The sequence below is a fragment of the Elgaria multicarinata genome, chromosome 7 (assembly GCF_023053635.1).
Source record: "Elgaria multicarinata webbii isolate HBS135686 ecotype San Diego chromosome 7, rElgMul1.1.pri, whole genome shotgun sequence".
Classification (NCBI taxonomy): Eukaryota; Metazoa; Chordata; class Lepidosauria; order Squamata; family Anguidae; genus Elgaria; species Elgaria multicarinata.
Genome location: NC_086177.1, coordinates 2,269,425 through 2,293,412, shown reverse-complemented (window position 1 = coordinate 2,293,412; position 23,988 = coordinate 2,269,425). Strand labels below are relative to the sequence as shown.

The 23,988-nt window shown below is 41.6% G+C and overlaps 1 protein-coding gene across 1 annotated transcript in view; it reads right to left on the bottom strand.

Annotated features, from left to right (window-relative positions):
• Positions 1-761: 761 nt before the first annotated feature.
• The window catches only part of ARAP3 (ArfGAP with RhoGAP domain, ankyrin repeat and PH domain 3), a 73,038-nt gene continuing 49,811 nt past the window's right edge, over positions 762-23,988 (bottom strand). The window contains exons 31-34 of the mRNA XM_063130044.1: positions 7,945-8,008; positions 7,155-7,292; positions 5,800-5,838; positions 762-2,164 (exon numbers count right to left, since the gene is read on the bottom strand). Of these exons, the coding sequence (XP_062986114.1) occupies positions 1,547-2,164; positions 5,800-5,838; positions 7,155-7,292; positions 7,945-8,008 (859 nt within the window). The 3' untranslated portion in view covers positions 762-1,546. The remainder of the gene's footprint in view (positions 2,165-5,799; positions 5,839-7,154; positions 7,293-7,944; positions 8,009-23,988) is intronic.

Here is a 23,988-nt window from a genome sequence, read left to right as displayed (position 1 = left end):
GTGGATGACATGCTTGGTCACCTCTCTTTAAACATTTGTGATTCATTCATTCATCCCCATCAATGCCTGAACAACTTATCCTGTGTGTCAAGAGAACGTGACAGTGTGGTTAGGCTGATGTGCTCCATGGAAAATAATCACTCTTTTCCATATTAGTTATTATAAGCAAATCCTCTTGTTCTGTATTGTACAAAATTAGTTTAATTCAATTGGCTGTTGCTGGAAGTGCCTCAGGCAGTGGGGATTCCCTTACCCTTGCATTTACTCCCTGGGTTTTGGTAGAAATATGTGCAGGCCTTTATGCACTCTCTGCTAAACAAAATTCTGTAGCCAGGCTTCCCAAATCCTACACCTTGAACAGCTGAAGCCTGTGATATATACAAATTATGCCAGTTGAGCAAATCTGCATAACTTCATCTTATTTTGCATGATTTTACAATATTTACCATCTTTGCCTAACCTATTCTGCAGGTTAGGCAAACATGGAGAAGCCCTGAAGCTGAGCCACCAATCACTGGAAATCACAAACATTGCAGACAGACTTGCAAGTACATCTTCTCAGCATAAGGACTAGAAACTTTTTTAAAAATGAAAGCTGAGATTCCCAAGAAGCTGAACCCTTCATCCAGTACCACATTCTGCTGTGGCTTGAATAGGCAGACAGATATATCACATGTGGAGATGAGATCAGGGCAGGGATGCACCATTCTGCCTCAGCAGCCCCCCACCCTGCTTGCCGCCCCCACCCTTGCATCTCTGCTGCATCGGCGAGAATGATAAATTCAGACAGCAGGAGGGAGCGCGGGCTCCCTGGCCACAGCTCTCTGCCGATTACTAGCCGAAATCTCAGCTAGTTAAATTTCTCCCTCACCACCATCAGCTTTTAAACCTCATTTACCATTGATGATGGATGTGTGTGTGTATGTTTTGTTTTGTTTTGTTTTGCCGGAATGGGGAGAGAGGGAGAGAAAGAGGAAGAGAGAATCACGGCAGAGGGTAAATGCTGGGCTCCTGTTCCTTTTCTCCACCGTGTGTGTGTGTGTGTGTGTGTGTGTGTGAGGGAAGCAAAGAAAGAGCTGCAAGATGAGCCAAGAAAAGGGAGCGTTACAAATAACCACGTCAGCCCCCGCTACTCATGAGAAACCGTTCCCCTTGTCAAGCCTGCCCCTAGGAATGCCCTCCTGAACCAAAGCCACCACCAACAGATGGAAGAAATAACGTGGTGGCTATGGCGCACTTTGAAAAGTTGCGGTAAAAGGGCGCCGCGAAATAGCAATTTCAAAGTTAAAACCCCAGTTTGGCTGCCACTTAGTGGCTGCATCATATAAAACAATGCAGTGCCACTCCACAGCCACAACAGTTAATAGAGCCTATAGACACCCCCCACCCTTAGGAGTGACTGTGAGAGGAGTGGTAGGAGGAACTTCTTCATGCCACAATTCCAAGCAGGACATTAGGTTTGCAGTGGGCAAAAATGTGATGCAGCCCAACAGAATACCATAACTCATTATTAGAGCCCAGCACTTGCACTGATCCCAGGTCTAGTTTAAGAGCTCTCAGTCCTCAGATCATGTGACCCTTCCAGTTGAGTCTGGGCCCCATCCTTGGACAGGAGGTTTTGCTTTCCTGATGTGTTGGGTGTCTGGCAATCATTCTTCCTGAGGATGGCAGTGCTCAGTTCCTGCATGAGTTTGTCACTGATGGATAAGTCTGTCTGGAAGCTTTTCTTCCTGGTGTCACCAGCTCGAGTCTCCATTCCAGCTGGGGGCTCCACAGGGCTGGCTGGCATTTCTGAAGGCTGATCATGCAACCTGCCTGGGCCAGGCAGTACTTGAGGCCGCTCGGTTTTTCTTTCTGCAGAGGCACCTTGAGTCACTCTGTGTTCTGGGGGTTTGTCTGTGAGGAGCTCCTTATCCAGCTCCAAGCAACATGCATTTGCTCCATCAGTTCCAGATGTTCTGGAGGCCAGGCAGGGGGGCAGCGGGCTGGACATGCCCTGCTCTGAGAAAGGAACTGGCTTCTTGGTCCGATCCACCGGAGGCAACAGGGAAGGACCGAGCTCAAGAAAACTCATGTCTGTGAAGCTGCCCACCTCCTCATAGACAGGCTCTGACTCTGTTGCCTCCTGCTGCTCCTCTAGTGAGTCCTGGTGCATTTTCATTGGCTGTGAAGGGCCAAGACAAAAGGTGTCAATTGAACAGACAGGTAGCCTGGTTTGTTCTTTGTGCTTGAGGCAGAAAGAAACATTTCATATTCATTCTAGGTCTCCAGGACTTGGAGGCTTTAACTGAGGACCTTATTGCCTGTACCTGGAACCTAGCCAAATGAGCTACCCAAGCCCTCATCTACACGACAGCTGAATTGCTTCTCATTTGAATTAGTCAACGAGCGTCACACTGCAGCAGCAACAGCGATTTATATTTTTATTGAGTGTGCTTGATGCTGCGCACATTCTCACATCTGCAACGGAGGAGGGATGAGCAAAACAATAATTCTATATGCGGAGATCTGCATACTGATACGGGTGAAAGGAGAGGCCAGTGTGGTGTTGCCCTACAGGGTCATGCCTCGGGTTGCAGCCCAGCACCCGAACTACCCCCCCGAGGAATTGTTGCTGCTGCCCAGAGCGCAGCAGCGGCAGTGGGAAAAGGAACGAGCATAATGAAACTGCGCTCATTCGCATATTCCAATGCTGAGTAGCACAATTAATTCTATATGCGGAGCTCCGCATATTCATATTTGGATGGTGGAAACGAACGAGGCAGTAGATGAGGAAGTGAGCGGGGACGGCTTGCTCACTGCCCGTTCACCATTTTTGTTGTCAAACCAGACATTCACATTGAAAACAGCAGGAAGGAATGAGGCAGCCGATAGGTGGAAAGGAGGGAAATCGACCAATCACATCAAAGCTATGCCCACATGTCATAATGTGAATTACCTCCCCCAAGGACACATAACCATAATCCGATGCAAAGTTGAACGTTAACCTAAAAGTTGCGTTAAAATGGAAATGCAAATATGCACATTATCGCAGGTAAAAGCTGCTGCTGCTGCGAATGGACGTCTCTGTCATGTGTCCTAAAACACAAATCTGTGCATTTACTTCAGTGTAAAGAGCCCGGGTAGATGTGCCCCAGGACTGTGTGTGCACAGGCCTCTCAAAGTTCTTCAGGAGCACAAGGAACAGGCACATGCAACTTAATACTCTGAAATTGGCAGGCAGAAGGAAGCCTCTGGCTCAACCAGGCCCCCACCTTGATGGCGGCGCTTCAACTGCTCTCCCCTTGCATTCCTTCCCAGCATCTGCACAGGAAGGAACGCAAGGGCGAACTTTCCCTCCGTAAAAGTAAAATAAAATAAAATGGGGGGGGGGACACACAAGAGGAATGTGGTTGTTCCTCCCCCCCATTTTTATTATCTGTATCTGTGCAGCTGCATAGCTACAGATAATAAAAATTAAAAGGGGGGGAGGAACAAGGCAGCCAGAGGCGGCGGCGAGGAGAGGGACTCTGTGTGAACCACCTCTCCTCCCTCTGGCTGTCTGTTGCTCCCCCCACTATTTCTTTTTCTTTTTCTTATCTGTACCTGCGCAGCTGTGCAGAAACAGATAATTAAAAAAGGGGGGAGGAATGGTCCCACCCCTCTCCTCTTCCCCTGTTTGTATTTTTTTACTTTTAAAGAGGTGCAGTGCCGTCCAGTCCATGGCAACCAATCAGGGGGCACCATGTGCTGTGCTGCCAAAAAAGTTGGGTAAGTGCCCAACGTTTTGGGAGCAGAGTTTCAAGGGTTTGCCCCTGGATGGCTTTGCAATGGCGGCTGCATCATGAAGATGACCTGCCACTACTGCAATGCCATCCCAGGGCAAACCTTTTGTGCAGACATGCCCAGGCCTAGCACAACTCCTGGGAGCCTGGTCTGTTGCCCTTGCCTGGTCAATAGAGCAGTAGCTTCTGCCTCATGTGCTTCAGGTTGTAGCTCACAGCCCCAGCTCCATCTGCAAATGAGCAACTCACCCTGCTTCTAGTCTGGATGCAGGTCTAAGCCATCCACAGCCCTTGCCTGGCCAACAGTGGGAAATCAAGGCAACCTTGTCAATAAGGCCAGGTGTGCCTGCGTCACGTGCCTCTTCAAAAGTATAGGCCCAGGCTGATGCCACCCGCCCGCCCTCCTCCTTCCCAGCCATACCAGATGGCATGCCTTGACAGGGTTAGAGGTAGCTTAGCCAAGCTAGCCTTGGTTCAGTACTTTATCTGGCAATCATAGGAAGCGTTAAGGTTTCTGAAAAGGCTTAGGGAAGACTACGCTTGGTTGTCCTCCCTTCTGGCATGTCCCAGATCCAGTCAGGATTAAACAGGGAGTGGTTGCCAATGCCAAGCACCACTGGACTTCCTTCCAGTGCTCTTCAACATTTTTATTAATGATTTGGATGAGGAGGTGCAGAGAACGCTGATCAAATTTGCAGATGACACAAAATTGGGTGGGATAGCTAATACCCTGGAAAACAGAAACAAACTTCAAGGTGATCTTGATAGGCTGGAGTGCTGGGCTGAAAACAACAGAATGAAATTTAATAGGGATAAATGCCAAGTTCTACACTTAGGAAATAGAAACCAAATGCACAGTTACAAGATGGGAGATACTCAGCTCAGCAATACTACAAACGAGAAGGGTCTTGGAATTGTTGTAGATCACAAGCTGAATATGAGCCAACAGTGCGATATGGCTGCAAGAAAGGCAAATGCTATTTTGGGCTGCATTAATAGAAGTATAGCTTCCAAATCACGTGAGGTACTGGTTCCCCTCTATTCGGACCTGGTTAGGCCTCATCTAGAGTATTGCGTCCAGTTCTGGGCTCCACAATAGAAGAAGGACGCAGACAAGCTGGAGCGTGTTCAGAGGAGGGCAACCAGGATGATCAGGGGTCTGGAAACAAAGCCCTATGAAGAGAGACTGAACGAACTGGGCATGTTTAGCCTGGAGAAGAGAAGATTGAGGGGAGACATGATAGCACTCTTCAAATACTTAAAAGGTTGTCACACAGAGGAGGGCCAGGATCTCTTCTCGATCTTCCCAGAGTGCAGGACACGGAATAACGGGCTCAAGTTAAAGGAAGTCAGATTCTGGCTGGACATCAGGAAAAACTTCCTGAGTGTTAGAGCACTACGACAATGGAATCAGTTGCCTGGTGAGGTTGTGGGCTCTCCCACACTAGAGGCCCTCAAGAGGCAGCTGGACAACCATCTGTCAGGGATGCTTTCGGGTGGATTCCTGCATTGAGCAGGGGATTGGACTTGATGGCGTTGTAGGCCCCTTCCAACTCTGCTATTCTATGATTCTATGATTCTTGCATGCTCTGCTTTGATCATTAAGCCCTGATAGGTCTGACCATTGTGTCTTGCTTGTTGCCTATGGTTTTATGCTCAAGGGATAGGCCAAGATATGGTTGGACCTGAGGCAGAAAACCCAATTGTTGCACACACCCATCCTCCCCACCAAAATAACATGGGACATCTCCTATGCAAACTTCATTGAAGTATGCAGGAACTCGTGGTAGGAGCTGCATCAGTGTGACTCTATGATCACTGTGTGATAATTGTACTGGCTCTGTAATTGTGTGAACCAGGCCCAAGAAACAAACCATTTAGTTGAAAAGTGGAAAGAAGAACCTACAAAAATGCTTAGGGTAGCAATCAAGCACAAGGCCGTCAGGGCTGCCTTCATGGCCTGTGCCGTTTACTTTTAGAATTTACATTGGATTCACAGTTTGGCTAGATATACAATAAATGCACAGATACTTACAAAGAACATGGATAACGTTCTTCGCGTATGCAGGCGGTGCTGAAACAAAGAGGAAGAAAAGTATACAGATGAAGCAATGCATACCAAAGTAGGGTGACAAGGAAGAGCAGAGCAATTATCATTAGGGCATACCTTGGGGAGCGCAAAAGGGATGAAGAGGATTTGTTTGCATCACTCTCTTCTTTTCATGTGAGGAGGAGGGATTCCCTTCTCAGAAGGTTCTGCTGTTGCTCTTTCTGGGCATGCAGCTTACACCCACAAAGAGCACCAGAAGAATTACTTGTGAGTAAGTACCCCAGCCTACATGGTGAAGGAACAGTTCTGCGACCAGCAACAGAACTACTAAAAATGAAGTGCTATAACAGATCTATTGGCAGGGAAGGGCTTGCTTCAAAGCTGTAAGTTGGATGCTTCAGTGCCAAGAGTTCTACTCACAAGTGGACTTCTGCCTCATGGGGGAGGCTAGGGTGCCTACTCATGAGCAGACCCAATGTTCCTCACAACATCTGTCCAGACATCATGAGGAAATGAACTGCTCTTCTAATGGAGAAAGTGTCTTTCTCACAATTGTAAGTAAATTTGGGACCAGGATACCAGAGAAAGCACCTTCTCCCTTACCATTCTGCCCAATCACTGAGGTCTCTGGAGGGCCTGCTCCTGGTGGTTCCACATGGACCTGTGGCCCAACTGGAATCCACCAGGAGAAGAGCCTTTAGTGCAGTGGCCCCTTTTCTGTAGAACTCTCTGCCCCAGAGGTCAGGCAACATTAGGCTGCTTTCAGCACCTCCTGAAAACAACTCTGTTTTGAGAAACCTTCCTTAACTGACTAGGCACTGTTTTTCTGGTTCCTTTGTTTTTAAATTGAACACTTTTCTTTCTTTTATTGTTTATACCTATATTCACTGCTCTGGAATCTGTGTTAGATAATTGAGTGATACATCATCATCATCATAATCATCATCCGCAGAAGTGGAACATCCATCAATTATTCCACATCCTGGCATGTGGAATGATCTGCATCAGCTTTTCTCAGGACAAATGCCAGGGGTGGGGGTGGAAGGCTGGGTGTGTGCAAATGTTTCACATTTAGCACAAGAATTTTGTTGCTTACTCATCAACACAAGTTTCCCTCTGCTTAGACAATCTGAGAGAGCCCTTGCATGGCCAGTCCTTTATACATGTCTGCTCCAACCCTTTTGGACACTACCTTGGTATAGATCTTCTGTACATACATAAGAATTCAAAATGGCTGCTTAGCGTAACCAATGTAGCTGTGGGTTGTTGTTGTTTTGGTCATTTGCTTTTGTTTCACAGAAGAGCAGAGGTTCAGTCGGAGCCCAGTGGGACAGCCTTACCAAAGTCTGATTAGCAGACAGCATGATGGGATTGGTGCTATCTCCACGCAGAGGGATCAGGGGCATGGTGCCAAACTTCTGCTTGGCCAAGTTGGAAGAAGAGCGTCGACGTAGGATGACTGGGCGGATGCTGTCATGCTATAGGAAAAGAATAAGTGTTTTTTGTTAGTACCATTCACAGCATGACATATTTATGCATCTCAGCACATATACAGAATGTCCAGTTTGCCTACCTGAGCTCTGTATTTCTTCTACTTATACCCATAGAGATACCTTTAAAAACATATATTGTAATAGCCCAAGGTTAAATGTGGTGAAATCTCCCTTCAGCTGCTGTGATGTTCCAGTCCCTTTAGATAAGCTATAATTTGTGAAGAAAGCAAGGATGCAGAAACATCCAAGGTTCAACTCCAAAGAGCTAGACTTTGGGGAATATCCAGTTTGTGCACTTGCAGAAGGCTTGAAAAGGCTCATGGAGTGCCTGCTTTTCCACTAGCAATGGGACTGGGGTTACCAGGTAAAATGATAGTTAGATTTCCCAAAAGAAGATCATACCCACTGAGTGTTCTCACCACAAAGGGAAGTCATTGTCAGATATCAGGATATATAATCCAGGAAGCCTCTTTGATGGAGATGAGCCATCATATCAGAGCAAAACTATCATGGTCTAGCATTACGGTCTATCACTCACACACATTTCTTTATCACATAACTGGAAAACAAATATGCATAACTTTGATTTCATTAAACACTGCATGCTCCTGGTGCAGTGCTTTTCTTCATTACGCACCTGGGCCTTCAGAATGCTGGTGGTCCAGTCCCACAGCTCAGACTGCCCCATGCATGCTAAATACCTGCAGAACAGACACTGCCAGTTACTGCCAGTAGTGATGACCTTCGCCCCATTCTTCTTTCTGGCTCAAAAGGCAGTGGAACATTTCCTATAGAAACTAAAGAAGTCTGGAGTTTCTTTAAGGGAAAGACTCATGTGAAGAACATCAGAACTGCCCTGCTGGATCAGACCAATGGCCAGCATTATATTTCTAAGCATGGCTAGCCAGATACCTCTGGAAGTTCAGAAGCAGGACACGAAGGGGATAACTATCCACTGTTGTGTGTCCCCAGGGCCTCAAGAATAACTTCCCACTGAACATCAAAGTTCCATTTAGTTATAATGGGTGTTTCTAGATGCACAGTTCTTGGCACTACCAATCAAAAGACACATAATGCAGCTATCCCATCTTTGTCATTTGATATTATGTGGTAAGAAAAATGATGGAAGAAGGAGTGGGAAAACATCCCCTTGAGTATTGCATCCAGTTCTGGGCTCCACAATTCAAGAAGAACACAGACAAGCTGGAGGGGGTTCAGAAGAAGGCACCCAGGATGATCAAGGGTCTGGAAACAAAGCCCTGTGAAGAGAGACTGAAAGAACTGGGCATGTTTAGCCTGGAGAAGAGAAGATTGAGGGGAGACATGATAGCACTCTTCAAATACTTAAAAGGTTGTCACACAGAGGAGGGCCAGGATCTCTTCTCGATCCTCCCAGAGTGCAGGACACGGAATAACGGGCTCAAGTTAAAGGAAGCCAGATTCCAGCTGGACATCAGGAAAAACTTCCTGACTGTTAGAGCAGTACGACAATGGAACCAATTGCCTAGGGCGGTCGTGGGCTCTCCAACACTAGAGGCCTTCAAGATGTAGCTGGACAGTCATCTGTCAGGGATACTGTAAGGTGGATTCTTGCATTCAGCAGGGGGATGGACTTGATGGCCTTATAGGCCCCTTTACTATTCTATGATTCTATGTCTGGACCCCTGTAAAATTCTGTGAGGAAGGCAGGGCAATTGCACAGTAAAAGCCTCATCTGGAAGCACCCTATGACTCAAAAGGATGAGATCCGGAGGATTTGTAGTCTCCGCCTTAAACTCAATAGGGAAGAACATACACCCGAATCTTTAGTCACACCACAAAAAATCCCAAAAGGAGGCAGAGAAGAGAACACCATCACTTTGCCCAGGAGTAATGGTTGAGCATTAACTATTCATAATGTCAGGGGTGTAGATGTCTCAATCTTCGGCGGAGGGGGCGGGCGCATGGGGCTAAACTTGGAAAAGGGCGGCTAGGCTTTGTAGGTGGGTTGGTGCATCATCTTAGGATCTCAGAGAGCACTGTCCTCCCAAAGGAACAGTCTTGTCTTGCACGAGTGTCCAAACTGTAGTGTTTAACAAACGTGGATGGAGTGGACCACGTTGCAGCTCTACAAACGTCTGTTAAGGAGACACCTCTGTTGAAAGCAACAGATGTTGCTATAGCCCTTGTAGAATGGGCTGTCACAGGCTGTTTCAGCTCTAATTTTGAGAAAGCGTAAGCCAATTCAATAGTTTCTACGATCCAGCGTGATAACCGCTGGCATGACACAGGGAGTCCCTTGGATGGCTCTCCATAACAAACAAATAATTGATTTGTTTTCCTAAAGTTCTCGGTCCTAGCCTTGTAAAAGGCGAGAGCTCTTCTTACGTCAAGTGTGTGCAGTGACGCATCCAGTGGTGTTGTAGGATTCGGGAAGAAGGCTGGTAATATGATGTGTTGAGATAGATGAAACGTTGACACTACCTTAGATGGGGGGCGGAGCTGGACGCCATGAAAGGGTAAGACTTTCTTGGGAGGCTCCCGGACGGGACATCCGACAATCCAATTATCTCATCTAAAAAGGCATGGGTTTTTAATGAAAATTAATGGAAATGCTTATGACTTCTGAGGATGAAGATGTTATTTTTGAAAGCATAATCAGTATAAGGAGTGAGGAAATTAGCCCGGTGTTCGGGCTTGTAAATCAGACTGGCGGAGTGGAGAGTGGAGTGACTGAAAATAGAAAGTGAAGATTTGTTATTGTTGGAGCTCTTCCATCGCCTATTCTGTTAAACTACTGTGAAATATCACTCCTTATCTGGGAAGAACGAGTAATTGGCAATAAATTCACCCATCAGAATGCATTGAAAGAGGAAAGTGGTTTATATGCATGGAAAGAGGGACGGTGTTGATTGTTATTCGGGACATTAAGCAATAGATATAATAAGATCTATGCCGAACATTAGAAAATAAGAAAAAACCCTGAAAAAGTTATCTGGCAGCGAAAACGCCCCTCTAATCATAATCTTGCCCATCTTGAAAAGGTGCCCACAGAAGAAGTCACACAAAGTAGTGGGAGTGAGAGTGAAAACGGGACTGACAAGATGGCGGAGAAAGCTGGCATGACGCCAACTTCCATGGAGGAACTTAAGAGCTTGATATTGGATAGCAACGCAACCCTGATTAAAAAGATGGATGAACATTCGAAGAAGGCAGATAAGAGGATGGGGGTGTTAGCTGACAAGATTGCCCAGAATGACAGAGCTATAAAGATGTTAGAAGTTGGAGTAAAATCACTGGAGAAAAGGCAGGATGTCTTTGAAAAAAGCTGCAATGTAAAGCTCCAGGACCAAGAATTAAAGCTGATCCAATTACAAGATCAAGATCGAAGATCTAATCTACGAATTAAAAACTTTATTGAAGAACCAGGAGAGGATTTGAGAAAAATAATTTTGAAGTGGTTTAAAGACATGATGCCTGATCTGGAATTAAAAGACTGTGAGCTGGATAGGATTCATAGACTGGGAGGAGCAAACTACAGAGGAGCAATTAAAGATATCCTAGTGAAATTTGGCAGTTACTACAAAAAAGAGCAAGTTATGAAGAAATTGAGATCTATGGCTCTGATAAAATACAAAGGCAGAGCAGTGCAAATTTATAACAATCTCTGTCAGCAAACACTCCAATGGAGACGCAGCGTTAAGCAAATAACTGAAACATTAACAAAGAATACAATAAAGTATGCCTGGGGTTACCCTGTTTTCTTAAGATTTTCACATGGTGGGAGGCAGCACAGAGTAACCTCTTTGGATCAGGGCAAGGAGCTACTGAAGAGTTTGGGTTTGTTTAATGATGCAAGTTTGGAAACTGCAGTTGGGAATGGAAGTGAAGCTGGGGCATCTGGGATGCAATAAATTTGATAAATTGACTATGAGATAATAATACATAAAAGTTGTTAAAATATAGAGGTCTTGCCGGTCAGGCGGAGCACTGCCTCCCCCCCTCCCTTAAAGGTAGATAATGGCCAGAGTGGCAGACTTACGGGGATTTGGGGGGGGGAAGAGGTTGGGGTGGGATGGGGGTGGGGGGTTTAATCGGGTGGGAGGGAGGGATTTGAAGGGGGGTTTATGGTTTTTGTGTTTTGATGTATGTGATTATGAGTTGCAGAACACACGGGATTGGAAGGAGTATCAAAAGGTTAAATATGGATAAGAAAATTAAAGTATCAATGCTCAATGTCAAAGGTCTGGGGGCAGTCGTGAAAAGGAGGAGAATTGAACAAATGTTAAACAGAGAAAGATCTGATATTATTATGCTGCAAGAAACACACCAAGAGTTCGATGGAGTAAATGAAATACGCACAAAATGGTCAGTTTATTATGAAAAGTCACTGGGGACAAAAAAAAAATGGAGTGGCTATTTTGATTTTAAAAAAAGCGGATTTATATTAGAAACTATAAAAAAGGATGATAATGGTAGATATCTTATGATAAAGGGACAAAATGAAGGCAAAGTATACACATTAGTTAATGTTTATGCCCCAATGAGAGACATAGAGAGTTTTATATGGAATTATTTAAAGAAATAGAAGAGTTTAAGGAGGGGTATGTTATTTTAGCTGGGGATTTTAATATGGTAATGGATAACAGGTCAAACCCCACTAATGCGGAAAAGAGAAATAATATTACTATATTGAATAAATCAGTAAAAGAAAAAGATTATGTGGATTGTTGGCGTTTACTTAGTGGGGCGAATCCTGGCTTTTCTTATTACTCTCCAGTTCATCATTCATACTCTAGGATAGATTATATATTTGTTTCAAAAGAGTTTGCAACTAAGGTATGTAAAATGGAAACGGGGGTAATAAAGGTAACAGATCACGCATTGCTAAGTTTAGAGTTTACAGTTAGGAAGAATTACAAAGAAGCATATAGGTGGAAAATGAATACAAAAATATTGAAATATAATAAAGTGGTAGAAAAAATGCAGAGGGAACTGTCAGAGACTTGGGAAATTAATGAAAAGTGTGGAACGATAAGGGCAGTTGTTTGGGATACTATGAAGGCGGTAGCAAAAGGGATTTGTATTAGGGAAACATGTAATTTAAGGAGGCAACAGCTTGCAGCGCAGGAAAAGTTGGAGGTAGAGATTAGGAAGCTGGAGAAAGATTATTGGCAGTGTAAAAATAAACATAAATTAATAGAAATACAAGCAAAGAAAAAAGAATTAGAGAATATAAATATTGAGCAAGTTCAGAAAAATATAATTTATATGAAAAGGGAGTATTTTGAAAACAGCAATAGAAATTCTAGATTGCTTGCCAGGCTCACACAAAAGGAAAAAGCGAGGAATGGGATAGGAATATTGAAGGATAAACAAGGGAATTATTGTCATATAATGAAGGGTAAAATAAAAATCTTTCAAGAATTCTATCAAGAATTGTATAAGGGAAAAGATATCCAAAAAAAGAAGTTGGAAGATTACATAGAAAAGTATATAAAGAAGGGAATTAAAATAGAACATAAAGAGTTAATGGAGAAGGTAATAACTCAAAGAGAAGTTGAAGAGGTAGTTGATAATTTGAAAGTGGGTAAATCACCTTGGGTAGATGGTTTAGGATCGGAATATTATAAAGTTTTTAAAACGCTTTTAGTACCGAAATTATTGAAGCTGTACAACGCTATATTGGAAGGAGAGAAGACACCAGAATCATGGGAACATTCATTGATAATCTTAATTCCAAAACCAGATAAAGACTTAACTGTCCCTGATTCATATAGACCTATTTCATTAATAAATCAAGATGCTAAAATTTTTTCAACTATTTTAGCAAAACGGTTAAATAAATTTATAGCTGAATATATAGGGGAAGATCAATGCAGATTTGTAGCGGGCAGACAGATGCATAATTTAGTGGGAAGAGTTTTAAATGTAATACAGGTGATAAAAATTTTTAAGATAAAGGCAGGAATTTTGGCTCTGGATATTTTTAAGGCTTTCGATTGTGTGAGCTGGCAAGCTTTAAAGATGGTTCTAAATAAAATGGGATTTGGAAATAAATTTAAAGCTATAATAGAACAGTTGTACTCTCAAAATACAGCCGTAGTGGTAGTGAATGATGGAGTTACGGATAAGATACGACTAGCCAGAGGGACAAGACAAGGATGTCCACTCTCGCCGGTCCTGTTTGTAATGGTTATGGAATTATTGGCGAATGCAATAAGAGATGATGGGGAGATAGAAGGAATAGGTGGTATTAAAAAAATAAAATTGAATATGTTTGCAGATGATATCTTGCTAACTATTAAAAATCCAATAGGAAAGATGGGAAGAATTAAACAACAATTGAGAGAATTTGAGAAAATTACTGGGTTAAGAATAAACTGGTCCAAATCAGAGATGATGTTATTTAATTATACTAAAAAGGAAGAGAAGGATTGGGAAGAAAAGGGAAGAGAAATTAGAGTTAAGGAACAGATTAGATATTTGGGAATTAAAATTACACAAAATTTAGAGAGTTTAGAGAAAGAGAATCTAAATACTTTAAAAAAGAGATTTTAGCAAAATTGGAAAAATATAAAAGATTAAATCTATCCTGGTTTGGAAGAATAGCATTAATAAAAATGAAGATATTAGCAAAGATTAATTTTGTGTTTAGGATGTTACCAATAAAAATTTCAGAATCAGAGATAAAAAGTTGGCAAAATATCATAAATAATTACTGTAATGGAGGTAAGAAAGTGAGGGTAAATAAGAATAAATGGTATTTATGTCAAAAAAAGGGAGGATTGGGTCTCCCAAATATTAAACTATATTACGTAGCTAATAGGTTAAGACACATTGTGGAGGCAATTATAGGAATAGGAGAATTAGACTGGATGGATGATAAAACTACAAGTAATATAGAGATTAATTTGGAAAACATATTTTTTAGGGAAGGGAAAAAAATGGGTTGAAAGTATAGGTAATCCACTCTTGAAGTTTCACTGGGAAATTTGGAGTAAATACAAAGGGGAGTTGCTTCCGAGCAACTCACCCTTAGCACCGGTAATAATGCTAAAGAATTTCCCGGAGGAATTAAAGAGTAGATTAAGTAAAGTATTAATGGAAAAAAATAAAATGAAATTAGGGGAATGGTTAAGAGAAATGAATACAAGAGAGGATTTGGAAGAGGTTTTAAAAGATATAAAATTAACTTGGTTGAATTATTGGCAATTAGAACAGTGGACTAAAAAGTGGGTAAGAGAAAATGGAGATTGTAGGGGGAGGAGCCAGCGTGCCAATGGAGCAATAAGGAAAAAAAAGAACATCCGGGTGTCCCGGTAGGTTTTAAAGCCTTATCATCTAATTATTAGGGCTGGAAATAGTGAAGAACAGTGAAGATTGAATGGGAAACTTTGAGCTACAGAATGGGATTTAAAAGATCAAAGTATTTTGTTGCTTAACGAGTGTATTTAAAAGTGGAAGGAAGGTGGCTAGTGGAGAAGTAGCCCCTCCTTGAACTGTTAAGAGTGGCTGCATAAGAAATCTCCCAGACGGAGAGCTTATCTTAAAAGGAATTTTAATTGCAGAGCCATCGTCAGGAGAGATTGATTGATAGCCACCTTTTCAGTAGCAAGTAGTAAATCTCGTTAAGTATGGCAATAAAACCCTTCTGAGCTCGCTGTTTGTTGGACTTAAAAGTGAAACTAACACCAGCCGTATTTGCAAGCCTATGCCACCCAAAAAAACTGCCCCGGTGGTGAGACCATGGTGGGTCCAACACGCGTCGAACAATACCATTAAAAGACTTCAAAGAGTGGTTGATCCAGAGCCAGAGAGGGAAGAAAAACAAGACAAATCCACAATATCAACAAAGGAGTTGAAGATGGTTGCCAAAGCTGGCGCAGAGCCAGCAGGGCAAGGGGAAATGGTGGATCAAATTTCAGCTATGTTGAAAAGTCTTAAAGCTGAGCTTTTTACGAAAATTGAAACGGAAATTGACAAAAATAATAAGAGGGTGGATAAGCTGGCTGCAGAAATGGCTATAAGAGATAATCAATTAGGCTTTTTGAAGACAGAGGTTGATCAAATGAAAAAATCAAGTTAAAGAAATTAAGAAGACTCAAAATTATCAAGAGGCGAAATTTAAAGATCAAGATAAGAGACTGATTGCTATAGAAGATAACACACGAAGAGTAAATTTGCGCGTTCGCAATATGGTGGAGAAGAAAGGGGAGGACCTCAGGAAGAATATCCTAAGTTGGTTCAAAGAACTAGTCCCAACCCTGCAAGTAGCTGAAGAAGATATGGAGCGTGCTCACAGGGTAGGGGGCTTCAGAAGTGGTGCACCCCCTAGAGATGTTTTGGTGAAATTTTTAAGCTATTACAAGAAAGAGCAATTGATGAAGGAATTAAGAGCATTGGGTGAGCTGAAGTTCCAAGGAGCAACAGTGCAGGTCTTTAATGATCTGTGCCAACAGACTTTGGAATGGAGACGCAGTGTCAAAGTCATAACGGAGGAATTGAAAAAGAAGAGAATTCTTTATGCATGGGGATATCCGATTTTTCTGCGTTTCTCATACAATGGGGAAAATCATAAGGTTTTCTCTCGCCCAGCAAGGCATGGAGCTTCTTGAGAGCTTAGGTTTGGGTCCTCAAAGAGAAGCTGGTGGCGGCGCAAAAAGCGATGATGAAGAAGAAAGAGGTGCAGTTGGGGTGGTGGTGTAGATGGGTAATATAGCGATGATAAGAAATATATTAATTAGTTCCTGCTGGCTCTGGGTTCCTGGCTTCTTTCCCCTCCCAAAGGGTAAAAAAATGGCGGAAGTATTAGATTTCCGGGTATATAATGGGGGGAAAAGTGATGGGAGGGAAGGGGGAAGTGGGGTGGGAGGGAAGGGTATGTTTGGGTTGTTGTATGTATATGTGTGTATGTTATGTTTTCAACACGATCGGGATCGAAAAGAAGATCAGAGAGCTGAATATGGATAAGAAGTTAAGAATCTCAACGCTCAATGTCAAAGGTCTGGGGGCAGTCGTAAAAAGGAGAAGGATTGAACAATTGTTAAATAGGGATGGTTCTGACATGATATTTCTGCAAGAGACTCATCAAATTAATGAAAAAAAGAACGCTATTCGATTGAGATGGCCAGTCTATTATGAAGTATCATTGGGGACGTCAAAAAAAAAGGGAGTGGCCATTTTGATTTCAAAAAGAAGTGGGTTTATGATGGAGGATATTAAAAAAGATGAGAATGGGAGATATCTCATGATTAAAGGTAAACTGGAGGGGGAAAAATATACTTTGATTAATATGTATGTGCCAAACAATAAACAAAAAGAATTTTATGAGGAGGTATTAAGAGAGATGGAAGAATTCAAGGAGGGGTATGTAATTATGGCGGGAGACTTTAATATGGTTATGGACAATAGAGTAGATAGGTCAAATCCCTCTGAGGTAGAAAAGAGAAACAATGTTACTATTTTAAGCAAATTAATTAAAGAGAAGGATTTTGTTGATTCTTGGAGAGTTCTCAGAGGGGCAGACCCAGGATTTACGTTTTATTCTTCAGTCCATCATACATATTCCAGAATTGATCATATTTTTGTATCTAGAGATTTTTTAACCAAGACATGTAGAATGGAATTAGGGATAATCAAGGTATCGGATCATGCATTGGTAAGCTTAGTTTTTGCAGTTAGTAAGGAATACAAAGAAGCATTAAGGTGGAGATTGAATACTAAGATATTTAAGAATGACAAAGTAATTGAGAAAATGCAGAAGGAATTGTCAGAAACATGGGAAATAAATGAGAAGGGGGGAACAAGAACTGCAGTGTTTTGGGATACCATGAAGGCTGTGTTTAGGGGGAACTTTATTAGGGAAACGTGTAAATTAAAAAGACAACAAGAGGCAAGGCAGGCTACTCTAGAAAAAGAGATAATAAAGCTGGAAAAAGAATATTGGCAAACTAAGAATTAACATAAATTAATAGAATTAATGGCACAAAAAAAGGAATTAGAAAATATTAATTTAGAAGAGGTTCAGAGGAATTTAATTTATATGAAAAGGGAATATTTTCAAAACAGCAACAGGAATTCGAAGATGCTTGCCAAACCCACACAGAAAGAAAAAGCTAAAAATGGGATAGGGTTAGTAAAAAATAAGCAGGGTAATGATTGTCATTTGATGAAGGATAAAATAAAAAATTTTCAGGATTTTTTTTGAAGAGTTATACAAGAAAAGAGATACCCAAATGAAGAGGACGGAGGAATATGTGGATTAATTTTTGAAGAAAGGATTAGAAAAAGAGCATAAGGAAATAATGGATAATAATATATTGCAAAGTGAAATAGAGGAGGTTATAGACCAGCTTAAAGCAGGGAAATCACCAGGGGCAGATGGTTTAGGACCAGAGTTTTACAAAAAATTTAAAACTTTAATAGTGCCAAAGTTGCTGAAATTATATAACACAATAATGGAGGGGGAGAGGATCCCAGAGTCATGGGAGCATTCTATAATAATTTTAATTCCGAAACCGGATAAGGATCTGACTCTCCCCGATTCATATAGACCAATTTCATTAATAAATCAAGATGCAAAAATTTTCTCAAGCATTTTGGCTAAAAGGCTAAATAAATGTATAGCTAAATATGTAGGGGAAGATCAATGTGGTTTTATAGCAGGTAGACAGATGCACACACTAATAGGTAGAGTTTTGAGTGTAATACAGGGGATAAAAAAATTAAAGATTAAGGCGGGTATTTTAGCGTTAGATATTTTTAAGGCTTTTGATTGTGTGAGCTGGCAAACTTTAAAGTTGGTTATAAACAAAATGGGATTTGGTACTAAATTTAGAGCAATAATAGAGCAGTTATACTCTAAAAGCACAGCCGTAGTGGTAGTAAATGATGGAATAACGGATAAGTTACGACTAGCTAGAGGGACAAGACAAGGATGCCCACTCTCGCCAGTCCTATTTGTATTGGTGATGGAATTGTTGGCAAACGCAATAAGAGAGGATGGAGAGATAGAGGGGATAGGTAGCAGTAATAAAATAAAATTGAACATGTTTGCAGATGATACATTGATGACTATTAGAGATCCTTTAGGTAAAATGGAAAGAATTAAACAGCAGTTGAATGATTTTGAAGAAGTTACGGGGTTAAGGATAAATTGGGCAAAATCGGATTTGATGTTATTCAACTATACTAAAAAGGAAGAAAGGGAGTGGGAAGGGAAGGTTTCAGTTTTGAAAAGCAAAGAAAAAATTAAATATTTGGGTGTTAAGATTACAAAAAAATTAGAAGATTTGGAAAGTGAGAATTTAAATGGATTAAAAAAAGAAATAGAGGAAGAGTTAAAGAAGTATAAGAAACTGAATCTTTCCTGGTTTGGAAGAATAGCTCTAATAAAGATGAAAATTTTACCTAAGATTAACTTTTTCTTTAGAATGTTACCAATAAGAATTTCATAGAATCATAGAATAGCAGAGTTGGAAGGGGCCTACAAGGCCATCGAGTCCAACCCCCTGCTCAATGCAGGAATCCACCCTAAAGCATCCCTGACAGATGGTTGTCCAGCTGCCTCTTGAATGCCTCTAGTGTGGGAGAGCCCACAACCTCCCTAGGTAGCTGATTCCACCGTCGCACTGCTCTAACAGTCAGGAAGTTTTTCCTGATGTCCAGCCGGAATCTTGCTTCCTTTAACTTGAGCCCGTTATTCCGTGTCCAAAAATTTCAGAGATAGAATTAAAAAGATGGCAGAATCTTATAAATAATTACTGCAATGAAGGGAAGAAATCAAGGATTAATAAAAGTAAATGGTATTTAAGCCAAAAGAGAGGCGGATTGGGTCTCCCAAACCTTGAGTACTACTATCTAGCTAATAGGTTAAGACATGTTGTTGAAGCAATTATAGGGGTAGGGGACTTAAAATGGATGGAGGAAAATACGCTAGGGAATATTGAGTTAAAATTGCAAAATGTGTTTTTTAAGGAAAAAGGGAAGGGTAAATGGCTTAATGATTTAGATAACCAATTTTTGAAGTTCCATTGGGAACTTTGGAATAATTATAAAAAGGAATTGTTTTCAAGTAATTCCCCCTTAACACCGGTGATAATGTTAAAGAAATTTCCTGAAAATTTAAAGAAGAGGTTAAGCAAAGTTTTAAAATAAATAAATAAAATGAAATTAGGAGAGTGGTTAAGGGGGATGAATACAAGAGAGAGGTTGGAAGAAGTTTTGAGAGATTTGGAATTAACGTGGTTAAATTATTTTCAATTAGAACAATGGACTAAAAATTGGGTAAGAGAAAATGGAGAATGTAGAGAGAGGACGAAATTTGAGGAATTAATTGAACAAAAAGAAATAGATAAGGGACAAAATATAGGGATAAAGGGGTTAGTGAGTCAACTATATAATATATTAGTTAAGAAAGGAGGGCTGGATAGTGCTGGGAAAATGGTTTGGGAGACTGATTTGAAGATACAAATAGGACAACAGAGGTGGGATGGACTATGGAGACAGAGAGTGTTGAGAAATATGTCAGTAAGAATAAAGGAGAATTACTACAAACTTGTATGGAGGTGGTATTTAACTCCGGTTAGATTAAATAAGATTAATAAACAGCTTTCAGCAGATTGTTGAAGGGGTTGTGGTGAAAAGGGAACGTATTTACATATGTGGTGGGATTGTGTACATGTGCAAAAGTTATGGAAGATGGTGTTTTATGAGATTGAACAGATTGTGGGATTTAAAGTAGAAGTTACATCAAGGATTGCATTACTCTCACTGCATGATGATCTTAAATGTAATAAAGAAATGAAAGAATTGATAACGAACCTGCTGACAGCTGCGAGGTTGATAGTAACTAGGAATTGGAAAATTACAGGAGATTATTGTATTGAAGAATGGTATAAAGAAGTGTGGGACATTGCTATAAATGATAAATTGACATGTAATATAAAAATGAAAAGAGGCATAGTAAAAACGAATGATTTTGAGAGTATATGGAAAAAGTTCCTGGAGTTTGTATTTTCTAAAGGAAGGGGGGATCCACCAACGGATGAAACTATGAGTTTTTGGAAACAAGAATGAGATCCTGAGGTGGGGGGAGCACTGTTATGTTTATTATATTTATGTTTAATAGGTTAATATTGAATATATGATAGTAAGGTACTATAATGTTTTTGTATTAAGTGATTTTGATTTGTGTTTGTTGTTTCAATAATAATTTTTTTTTTTTTTTTTAAATGGAGATTGTAGAGAATTGACGAAGTTTGAGGAATTAATAGTTAAGAAAGAAAATGATAAGGGAAAAAGAACAGTGTCAAAATGATTAATGAGTGAAATATATAGAATACTGTTGGAGAAAGGGTCGATGGATAGTTCAGGTAAAATGGTTTGGGAGACAGATTTGAATGTACAAATAGGACAACAGAGCGGGGAGGGACTATGGAAACAAAGAGCGTTGAGAAATATGTCAGTGAGAATAAAAGAGAATTATTATAAAATTATATGGAGGTGGTACCTAACCCTGGTTAGATTAAACAAGATAAATAATCAGTATTCAGCAAATTGTTGGAGAGGATGTGGGGGAAAAGGAACATATTTACACATGTGGTGGGAATGCAAATATGTACAAAAATTGTGGAAGATGGTGTTTTTGGAGATTGAAGAAATTGTGGGAATGAAGATAGAGCGAACACCTAAAGTAGCATTACTGTCACTATTTGAAGATTTAAAATGTAAAAAAGAAATTAAGGAATTGATAATGAATTTGCTGACTGCAGCAAGATTGATTGTAGCTAGGAACTGGAAGATTCACGGGGAATATTGTACTGAAGAATGGTATAAAGAAGTATGGGATATAGCTATTAATGATAAATTGACTTGTAATATTAAATGGAGAAGAGGTATAGCTAAAACAAATGATTTTGAAGGAATTTGGAAACAGTTCCTAATATTTGTGTTTTCTAAGGGAAGTGGGAAACCGCCAGCAGAAGAAAGTATGAGATTTTGGAATCAGGAATGAGATCCCGAGGTGAGGGGTGCACTTTTGATTATGTTATATAGATATGATATCGATGTTATTCAACATTTATATAGTATGTTGTTTTGTTTTAATTGTAATGGTGTATGTTTAAGTATTGTAGAAAATATATATTTTTTAATAATAATTAAAAAAAAGACACTACCTTAGGTAGAAAAGTAGGGTCTGTGCGTAATACAACCTTGTCCTTATGAAAAATTGTGTAAGGAGCGTCTACTCTGAGAGCTCTAAGCTCACTTGCACGCCTTGCAGATGTTATGGCCACTAGGAAGACAGTCTTGAATGTTAAAAGTCTAAGATCTGCTGTGGCAATGGGCTCAAAAGGTTTCCTTGTCAGTGATTGCAACACAACTGACAGGCTCCATGATGGAACGATGTCCCTAACTGTCAGTATCATGTTTTTAAGTCCTTTTAAGAATTTCCTTGATGTCGGATGTGTGAAAAGTGAAAACCCATCCGTACCTCGATGAGAGGCTGTAATCGCAGCTAAGTGGACTCTAATTTATGTGAGTTTGAGTCCCTGCTGGTATAGTGTCAATAGGTATTTGAGAATTATTGATATAGGGCAAGATTCTGGTGTTTGATTGTTCTCTGAGGTGAACTTTTGGAATCTCTGCCACTTTGCTTCGTAAGACTTCCTTGTTGAGGGCTTTAGCGATGCCAACAATATGTGGTCTACAGCTAAGTCTTTGATACGAGAAGAGGAGTGGTTGTTATCCTCCACGCCGTCATTTTGAGAGTTGAAAGATTTGCGTGTCGAACCCTGCCCTGGTGTTGAGACAGCAACGTCGGTATCGAAGGGAGCCTGATGTAATTCCCTTTCGATAATCGAAGGGCGTGGGAAAACCAAGCCTGTCGAGGCCACCAAGTTGTGATCAGAATGCAATCCGACTTGTCTGCCTGGATCTTGGCTACTACTTTTGTCAAAAGTGGAAAGGGGGAAAGATGTAGAGAAGCTCTCCTTTCCACGTTCTGGTGAACTCCTAGAGAGTTCTTTCCTTTTCCTGCTCTGCTGCAGAACTTGGAACAAGCTGCATTTTCTTCTGTAGCGAAGACATCGACAGCAGGTTGTCCCCAGTATCGAAAGAGGTCTTTTCTCGTCTCGGTGTCGAGCTCCCACTCGTGGTCGATGTGGAAGGACCTGCTGAGGGAGTCCACGATGATGTTCTCCTTTCCCGCTACGTGGATCGCAGTCAGGTAAGTATTTCTCTTTATGCACCAGTTCCAAATTCTGAGTGCCGATCGGGTCAGAGGGTGTGATCTTGTTCCACCCTGCCTGTTGATGTAGGCAACTACAGTGGTATTGTCCGTCGCAATGAGAACATTCCGGCCTTCGATAATTTGAGCGAAGGTCTTTATTGCATTCTCCACCGCCAAGAGCTCCAGGTGATTGATGTGCTGTTCCTTCTGGCAAGGAGGCCAACGACCCTGGGCGGTGAGGGAGTTGCAATGTGCTCCCCATCCGGTCAAGGAAGCATCTGTCGTGATCGTTACTGAAGGAGTTTCTTGTTGAAATGGAATCCCTTCTAAGAGATTCTTTATCAATAGCCACCACTTCAGAGATGCTCGCACTTGCCTCAGGATCGACAGGTAGGTTCGGCGGGCATTGCGTCGAAGGTTGAACGTTCTTAAAAACCACCCTTGCAAGATTCTCATTCGGAGTCTTGCAAACCTGATCACTGCGGTGGTCGCTGCCATTAGACCTAGCAGTCTTTGGATTGTCCATGCCGAGAGTTTTAAGCGGCTCTCAGTAACAATGATTAGATCCCAAAGGGTCTCTGCTCTGGACGTGGGCAGGTATGCTCTCCCGTCTCGAGACGATAGGGTTACCCCTATAAAGTCCAATTTCTGATGTGGTGTCAAGATGGATTTCTCCTCGTTGACCCATAGTCCTAATGAGTCCAACAGGTTGAGAGTGGTTAGTATATCCCTCTGGAGCGTGTAACTGTTGTCCGCTACCAGAAGCCAATCGTCTAAGTACGGGTATATGTAAATCCCCTTTTGTCTTAGATGGGTGCACACTACCACCATCACCTTCGTGAAGACCCTCGGTGCTGTGGCAAGTCCGAAGGGAAGGACGGTGAATTGGAACTGGCGCGTGCCGATAGAGAATTACAGGTAAGCTTGATGCGGCCTCCTGATGGAAATATGGAAGTACGCATCTTTCAGATCCACCACAGCAAACCAAACCCCTTTGTGTAACAGCTGGAGAATGGAAGCTATCGTTGTCATACGGAATTTTTTGGGGGTGATGTACTTGTTTAATTGCCTTAAGTCCATAACCGGTCGAAGACCCCCATCTTTCTTCGGGACCGTGAAGTAACGCGAAAAAAAACCCTGGTTGACTTCCTCTGTGGGTACAGGAGAGATGGCTCCCTTCGCTAGTAAGGTTTGTACCTCAAGTAACAGAAGAGGGGACGGCGCTGTTACTTTCACTCCCGAAGAAGGAGGGGGGACATCGAACTCGATGGCATACCCCGACTTGATGATGGTGAGCACCCAGGAATTGGATGTTATTGACTCCCATCGATGGTAAAAGGGTGCTAGGCGGTTCGCGAAAGGTAGTGGATCTGGGGCGAAGGAGTCAAACCCGCTGCTTCTTATTGAAGTCGGGCTGGCGTTTGTCTTGCTGGAAACGACCCTGGTAGGGTCTTTTCCTCTGGAGCT